General features: G+C 46.4%; 1 protein-coding gene across 3 annotated transcripts; it reads right to left on the bottom strand.

The window, feature by feature from the left end:
• Positions 1–606: 606 nt before the first annotated feature.
• Positions 607–5,861, bottom strand: TIRAP (TIR domain containing adaptor protein). Of its 3 annotated transcripts, none has more exons than XM_070765063.1 (4): positions 5,688–5,861; positions 3,761–3,828; positions 2,122–2,715; positions 607–1,535 (listed from the first exon to the last, which is right to left on the bottom strand). In XM_070765063.1, exons 2-4 carry the CDS (start codon positions 3,765–3,767, stop codon positions 1,495–1,497), a joined length of 642 nt encoding a protein of 213 aa, XP_070621164.1. In that variant the 5' UTR covers positions 3,768–3,828; positions 5,688–5,861; the 3' UTR covers positions 607–1,494. The 3 variants fall into 3 exon arrangements, with proteins under 3 accessions (XP_070621164.1, XP_070621163.1, XP_070621165.1); XM_070765062.1 differs by having other exon boundaries at positions 3,761–3,825; XM_070765064.1 differs by having other exon boundaries at positions 3,761–3,825; positions 5,712–5,861.
• Between the last annotated feature and the right edge of the window lie 2,752 nt (positions 5,862–8,613).

The following is an 8,613-nucleotide window of genomic DNA, read 5'->3' as shown; positions in this document are numbered from 1 at the left end:
GGGGACTCCCTAGATCCGCTTCCCAGCTGGGGAGCGGAGCTGGGATGTCCCCAAGCGCGCGCGCTTTCCCCAGCAACGCGCGCGCGGTGGGGACTCCCTAGCTCCGCTTCCCAGCTGGGGAGCGGAGCTGGGATGTCCCCAAGCGCGCGCGCTTTCCCCAGCAACGCGCGCGCGGTGGGGACTCCCTAGCTCCGCTTCCCAGCTGGGGAGCGGAGCTGGGATGTCCCCAAGCGCGCGCGCTTTCCCCAGCAACGCGCGCACGGTGGGGACTCCCTAGATCCGCTTCCCAGCTGGGGAGCGGAGCTGGGATGTCCCCAAGCGCGCGCGCTTTCCCCAGCAACGCGCGCGCGGTGGGGACTCCCTAGATCCGCTTCCCAGCTGGGGAGCGGAGCTGGGATGTCCCCAAGCGCGCGTGCTTTCCCCAGCAACGCGCGCGCGGTGGGGACTCCCTAGCTCCGCTTCCCAGCTGGGGAGCGGAGCTGGGATGTCCCCAAGCGCGCGTGCTTTCCCCAGCAACGCGCGCGCGGTGGGGACTCCCTAGCTCCGCTTCCCAGCTGGGGAGCGGAGCTGGGATGTCCCCAAGCGCGCGGGCACCGCCCGCCCGCCCACACTGTGACTGGGGCCGCTTCCCAGCTGGGGAGCAGAGCTGGGGTGTCCCAGGGAAGCCTCTGGGGGAAGGGGGAAGACCCAGGGAAGCCTCTGCCCAGCGGGGAAACTCCACCATCTACGCATGCGTGGAAGGGCACGCATGCGCAGATGGTGGAGTTTACTTCCGGGTTGAAAACTCGCGAAATAGCCCTTTCGCGATACTTGAGGACGCGAAACTCGAGGGTTCACTGTACTGCTCTATGGATGGAAGACAGCTGGAAACCAGCTGAATGTGACTAAAAGAATGAAGTTGTAACATACCGACCAACTGTTAAGACTGCAGAGAAACGCCGAACTAGATGGGAAGGAAAGGAAATGGGTCATTACAGAGAAGGACATGACCGACTGACCTATGAACACAACCAACTTGCATCTTCTTGGTACAAATTAGTGTTCTACTGTCCACCAAATCTCAGCAGAATCGTTAGTACAGTATAATGATGGAAGTTAGCTCTGCGAAACGGTTCATCCGTTCCGGGAAAGTAAACATTGTGAAACTCAAACAGCCCCTCCTTGACCTAAATCTTGCTCTGTCCTTTAAAAAGGGCATTTTGGAAGAATTGGTAAACTGTTTTCCATAACTGTTGCATTCCTGGAACCGGTGCAATTCTTGTTTTTTCACCTGGTCAATTTTCAGGGACAAACAAGATGATTAAGCTAATCAGACAAATGAGGAGAGTTAAATCTCAGCATCAAATGAAATCTGTCTTCAATCAAGTCAACCTCCGTGAGAGAGGATTCCTTCCCCATAAAAGCTTCATCTCCAAGTTCCATATACTGGAAGGCTTCCTTTTGACCTTAAGTTTCCTGTAACCAAGCATCTTTTTTCTTCATTCAGAAGTGCAATTAGTCTTTGCTTCTTGAGTTTTGACAAAAGTCCAGGAGATCTAAAAGGGAAAAGAAAAAAAGCTGTCAGCAGCTTTGAATCCAACAAAGGCTCACTAATTTTATTCATTTTTTAATTCATTTTTTAAAATTATAATTAATTTAATTATAAGCCATGGGTCTTTCGGTTGCTATTTATTTAATAAATTTATTTATTTTATTTATTTATTTATTGGATCTGTATGCCGCCCCTCTCCATAGACTCGGGGCAGCTAACAACAATAATAAAAACATCATGTAAATCCAATACTACAACAACTAGAAAACCCTTATTTTAAAACCAATCATACATACAAGAAAACATACCATGCATAAATTGTAAAGGCCTAGGGGGATTTTTTTTTTTTTTTGCTTGCATGCGTTAATCGGTTTTACATTGTTTCCTATGGGAAACATTGTTTCGTCTTACGATCTTTTCATCTTACGAACCTCCTCTCAGAACCAATTAAGTTAGTAAGACGAGGTACCACTGTATATCCATCCTAAGATAAAAAACAAGAAATAGTATAAAGGCAGACTAGATGGACCATGAGGTCTTTTTCTGCCGTCCATTTTCTATGTTTCTATGTTTCTAAGTTTCTCACTTACAACGCAGTATCGTCTCTTTGATCTGTCGGAAACTGTTCTCTTGGAGCACCACGCTGATGTAGTAAATGCATCGGAGTTCCCTGGGGTAGTCGGCCCGGTCTATATCCTTCAGCACAGGGATGGTACGCCCGTTCGCCATGGGAGCCTCGGTCAAGGCATGGTGCATCTGGTAGCAACACCAAGGATCCTTAAGGAAGTTGGGTGTGATCAACAGCACCCAACAGTGGCTGTTCTCGACGGCGTTGCACAGCTCCGTCACAACAGCCCCACCTGGGACAGAGTCCCGCAGCTGAAGAAAGCAACGGAAACGTTCGGGCTCCTTCTCTAAGTAGGCCACCAGCTCTTCCACAAACTCAAGGTCCCCCTCGCTGTGGCAAATGCAGACATCGTATAACTTGCTCCATCGGGCACTATCGGAATTGCTTACAATCCGGGCGATGGAGCACCCCAGTTTGGGGCTGTTGGTCAAGCTACGAGGAAGTGAACTAGGACTTTTCTGCACGGAAGGGGAAGGGGAGGAAGGGAAACACTCAGAGGTGCCATTTGAGGGATCCAGTCTCTTCCTGGGTTTCTGCAGCAATGTCTTGAACCAGCCTGCACAAATCAGAAATAAGAGAGTTTTTGAGGAAGTCAGCTACTGAAGGCTTTAATCCAGGGGTGTCAAACTCAAGGCCCAGGGACCGGATCCAGACTGCAGAATCCTGCAAACAGCAAAGGACTGGCCTGCGATGCTTCTGCCAGTGAAAACGGGGCTTGCGAGGGCTGCAGGCTGCCTTCCAGAGCTCCGTTTTCGCTGGCAGAGGATCGCAGGAGGTCGTTGCAGGCGAAACAGAGCTCAGGGACCCGTTTTTACTGGCAGAGCAGTTGGGCTCCTACAGGCGCCACCAGCATAAGTGGAGCTGGCCATGCCCACCATGGCCTTGTTCAACCCAGCCCCAGTAATGGGTTCCAGTACCTTTGCTTAGGTTTGGGAATGGGAGCATGCAGGCACATGCACTTTGCACATGCACAATGCTTCTACACATGCACATCTGGGTGGGTGGGCAGAGCCCTCCGCCTCTGCTATCAGTTCGCTGAACTGGTGTGAATCCGTAGCAACCCACCACTGCTTGGCCCCCTGATGCGGCCCTCAATGAAATCAAGTTTGACACCCCTGCTTTAACCAAAGATACCATCTTTTTTTGCAACTTTTGTTTTGTACAAAACAATCTTTAATCTTAAAAAGGAAACTTATTAAAAAATTTAAACTGACAAGCTAAAACTGCAAAGCAAGAAGAAAAAGAAAAAATAGCTATTTATATTTCATTCTTACCAATAGTCACTGGTTCAACAATGAATGGACTACTGTAACACAAACAGCATAAGATGCCATTGAAAGTTGTGAAAGAATTTCTACCGTAGAGGTAGACCTCAATTTACAATCATTCAACAATTGTCATTCTTCAGAACAGGGTGCAATCGGAAACGTATGTCTTTGGTTAATCATCAGATGTCTATCTGCACTGAGTTTTAGCGGAACATTAAAAGGTGGCCAATTTCACACATTTTCTGCAATTGAGGATGTGAAAGGAAGAGCTGGGGTGAAGAAGTGTGGGAAGAACACTGAAGGCACCTGCACCACTCACCGACACTTCCTTACCTGCCATATTCCAGCAGCAAGTCTCAACTGGTCACACATCCACTGAAGCCCCTGGGTCCTTTCATCTACTTTGCATTTGAACAGGAAAGAGCAAAAACAGGATTATCCCAGGAGTTAACAACAACAACAACAATAAAAGCATGTCAAGAAATTGTAGCTCCCTGCAGTAACTAGAACAGCCAAAAAATATGCTACTCGAACATCATATATTTTAGGAAAATACTTGGTTGATACCGAGGATGCTGGCTGCAACTCATCTGGTAGCAACACCAAGGATCCTTAAGGAAGTTGGGTGTGATCAACAGCACCAATCAGTGGTATTTGTTATGCATTTTTAAATGTCAAATTGACTGAGTTTCATGTTTAATGAATAAAAGAAATAACAACAGAGTTGGAAGGGACCTTGGAGGTCTTCTAGTCCAGTGATTTTCAACGTTTTTTGAGCCACAGCACATTTTTTACATTTACGAAACCCTGGGGCACATTGAGCGGGGGGGGGGGGGGTGTAAAAAAAGTTTGGACCAAAAAAATCTCTCTCTCTCTCTTCCTCCCCTTTGCTCTATTTCTTTCTCCCTCCCTCTTTCTCTCCCTTCCTTCTTGTTTCTTTCTCTCTCTCTCTCCATCCCTCTTTCTCTTCCTTCCTTCCTCTCTTTTTTGCTCTCTTTCTCTCTCCCTCCCTCCCTCTATGTCTTTCTCTCTCTCTCCTTCCCTCCCTCTCTTTCTCTCTCTCTCTTGCTTTCTTTCTCTCTCTTGCTCTCTCTCTTTCCCTCTCTTGTTCTCTTTCTCTCTTGCTTGCTCTTTCTCTCTCTTGCTTTCTTTCTCTCTCTCTCTTGCTTTCTCTCTCTCTTGCTTTCTTTCTCTCTGAGCTTCGCGGCACACCTGACCATGTCTCGCGGCACACTAGTGTGCCCCGGCACACTGGTTGAAAAACACTGTTCTAGTCCAAGGGTAGGCTCTTCTCTGACATGTGAACTTCAACTCCCAGAATTCCTGAGCCAATCATGCTAGCTCAGGAATTCTGGGAGTTGAAGTTCACATGTCAGAGAAGAGCCAACTTTGCCTACCCCTGTTCTAGTCCAACCCCACCCCCCCTAGGCAGGAAACCATATATTACAGAAGCCATTTAGAAGGTGAATATAATAATAATAATAATAATAATAATAATAATAATAATAATAATAATAATAATAATAATAATAATAACAACAACAAAATAATAATAATAACAACAATAACAACAAACAACAACAACAACAGAGTTGGAAGGGATCTTTGAGGTCTTCTAGTCCAACCCTCTGCTTAGGCAGGAAACCCTACACTACTTATCCAACATCTGCTTAAAAACTTCCAGTGTTGGGGCATTCACAACTTCTGGATCTTCTGCAAAGGGAGGCAGAGAGACCCCTAAAACCACATTTCAAAAGCTTCCTTTCCTCGCATTAGAGAAAATGGAGGCGGGGGAAATGAAAACGGAACAACTGGCAAGAAATGGCCAAGTCGACTTGGTTCGATTTAGGGACGGATACAGAAAGTAGTAGTTTTGTTTCGTTTTTAAAGAAATAAAGGATTAAAAATCTTTCTTGGCGAAAAGGCACCAAAACGAAGCACTTCTCGACATCTTGATTCAAAAGGCTCAAGATGGGAACTCTTAAGAATATCAACTTAAAGGGAGTTTAAAAAGTTTGCGACTTCGGAGATCGGAAGCCGCTTCTTACATTACACACACAGACACACCCGCCTTGTTGTAGCTCTTTCTACTTTCCTTTTCTATTCTTCTTAATTTCTCTTTGGATTAGATAAAACTTTCAACTAAAAGAAAGTGTGTGGGGGGGGGGGGAGCTTCCCGGAACCAGGGAAACCTCAGCCGACCAAGGCGCAGCGCGCGAAGCAAACCTCGGACCGGTGCGCCCCGGGCACCCTCACCCACCTGCTCCCCGGCGCCAGGACTAACCGCCGGAGCCCGCTTTCCTTCCTTCCGCGACGGAGACCCGAGCGGGAGGCCGGCCGAGCCATCCCTGCCGCCTCGGAAGAAACCGAGCCGCTCGCCAACTTCCCCCTTGGCTTCTCCTTCGAGGGCACGACGCGTCCGCTTCTCCACGCCCAGCGCGCATCCAGGGCTGCGCCAGGAATTCCGGTGGGGGGCAGGTTCTTTCCCAGCCCGCCTGCCAGCCCGGGGACCTCCCTCCCCTCCGCCCTTGAGCGGCTCTCGCATCCGCTGCCCTTTCACTCCTTTCGCCGGCCGATCCTCTGCAAAGCAGCCAGGGAATCCCCGGCCGCCTTCGCGCAACGCCAGCCTTCCTTGAACCGCGGAAAGCTCTCCAAACCTTTCCGAGGCACCCGGGGTTCTATTAATCTATTAATTCTATTAAGGGGTGTCCATAAGTGCACCAGCGTGTGCCTTCCGTCCCCTGTCCAATTGTCTCTCCTTATCTCATTTATCTTTTCTTCCTTTCATATATGTTCTCCTATACTTTTATATCTTTTCTTCTATCCTTTTCTTTATTTATATTACTACATATCTATTCTCTTCAATGTGTATTATGTATTGGACAAAATAAATACATACATAAATAAAAATAAAATAAATTAATCGTGCGCTGGGCTTCAACCGGGATTGGTTCAGTCGGGGGTGCTGGGTGGCTAGATTTGGGCAGCCCCCTTTGAGTACCCGGGTTATTGGCCAATTGCAACGCATTGCGCTCCCAAAGCAACCTTGGGGTTTTCGTTTAGGGTCGTCAGCTGTGCACCTGGCGGAGCAAATTCCCCACTCCTTCCCCGATTTCAGGGGGGGTGTTATTTTGGGTTTGTTTGGGGTTTGTTGGGTGGTGGTGGTTTAACATTATTGAGTTGTAGAACAGTGGTTCTCATCCTGGGGGTCCAAAGACCGTTTCACAGGGGTCACCTAAGACCATAAGAAAAAGACGAATTTCTCATGGTGTTAGGAACTAAAGTTTTTATTCTGGCGCCTTGGAATATACAGTATATTTACACTCTGACCAATTGGAGAGGGATGGCATACAAATCCAATCAATCAATCAGGTTTTTACAGTGGGGGTGTCCCTCTGACATTCCTGCCAATCAGCTTAAAGCTCTGTTAGGAGAATTGGCGCTAGAATTATGGTTGGGGGTCACCACAAGCTCTGTAACGAACCAAACAAGACTAAATATATTTATATTTATGGAAATATCAGATTATTTGTTTTGTTCATTCATGTCCTGGAGAACATCTCTATGTGGTGGCTGAGTTGGGTGGCTTGATGCCTAATTGTGTTGTAATTTAGCTCCTACTTCACAAGCTAAGAGGGTGTGGGGGGGGGGTCTTGGTTATTATTTGGAATCGTATTACCTAAGAATTCCAGGGTTGTTGGCTGCACTGCCCATCTGGAAAACAGTGGCAACCCATTTGTTCTGTCCCAATGCTGAGCCCCCCAAAACAAGATCACACCACCAGATTAACTAATAAAGATTTTACTATTTATAAATGTCTTATGCAGGCTGAGTCTCTTTGAAAATGAGGTAAAAATTAGCAAAGGCTTCACCACACTGATTATAAAGTCTGATCAGCTAGCCAGATTCCAAGAAGAGATAAATATGACAGTAATTACCAAGTTGAAACAAGATTCAGTAGCGTAGAGGTACAGAGGTTGGCTGGAAGATCAGAGCTGATTACAGTAGCCAAGAATGTGGTTCTTTGAAACACAAATCAAAGACACGAGTGGCAACAAAATTTCTGAAGTGAACTACGTTGTTCTCTGCATCAAAGCATTGTGTGACTCCCCCTTAAATAGCCTGAGGGCGTGGCCCAGCAGCCAGCAGTGCTACTCATGAGGAAGCCTCCTCCTGAGTAACCACTCATGCCTCCCAGAGGCCCTGTGAATCCTAGCATCAAGAAGAGGCTCCTCTTCTCCTAAGTCACTCATTTCAGGAGGTACAGAAGACCCTGGTGGCTCTTCAGCCTCTGACACCACGTCCTCTACGCTGCCACTCTCAGGTGCCAGGATTACATGACGCCTGTACCACTCCGTCACTGTCTCTGAGTCCTCTGGGTCCATTGCTAATTGCGCAGGACACAAAAGGGTCACAACACCATTTCTACACTTTAAAACAGTCCTTTAAACACTTTTAAAACACTTTAAAAACAGTCATCCATGAATTAACGTTGAATAAGGTATCTTAGCTTCTTTGCTAATGGAACATGCTTCCAAAATGAAGTATTGCCAAGAAATCTCACAAGAACTGGGAATGTGTGTTTTTTAATGGGGGGTGGAAGAGTTGTTATTAAAATTTATATCATGCCAACTACGGCAAAGGAAACTTAAAGAGTACGTAGGTTGAGGATATATTCAGTGAGAAACCTGTAAGATAGAAAGAAGTAATTCAAATAGTCTGTTCCAAGAATTCCACTGTGGTTCAACGTATGTGCAGAGACTGCACAATGAACTTGGAAGAAGGAAAAATCTTCAATGCAGGAAGGCAAATTAATTTCTTAAACCTTGATCCTTTGGCACCTCTTTGGGAAGAGAAAAACAGCTCTGTGAGATCAATAAGCTTATCTCAGCAGGCAGGAGAGGGAAAGGATTAATTAGTTGGGATGAATCTTCGTCAGACAAAAAACAAAAAACAAAACCCAGCTTGAAAAGTTATAAAAGAATTATTGACCCTAATTTGCTTTGGGATGGTTTTTTTTAAGAATAGAATTCTTTATTGGCCACGTGTGATTGGATACACAAGGAATTTGTCTTTTGTGCCTATGGTCTCATATGCACCAAAGAAAAATAAAGAAAGAAAAGAAAGTACATTCATCAAGAATCATAAGATACAACACTTAGTGATAGTCGTGGGTTATTAATACA

Source organism: Erythrolamprus reginae, chromosome 12 (assembly GCF_031021105.1).
Source record: "Erythrolamprus reginae isolate rEryReg1 chromosome 12, rEryReg1.hap1, whole genome shotgun sequence".
In the NCBI taxonomy this organism is placed as follows: Eukaryota; Metazoa; Chordata; class Lepidosauria; order Squamata; family Dipsadidae; genus Erythrolamprus; species Erythrolamprus reginae.
The sequence above is the reverse complement of the archived record's forward strand: the minus strand, read 5'-3'. Positions and strand labels throughout refer to the sequence as shown.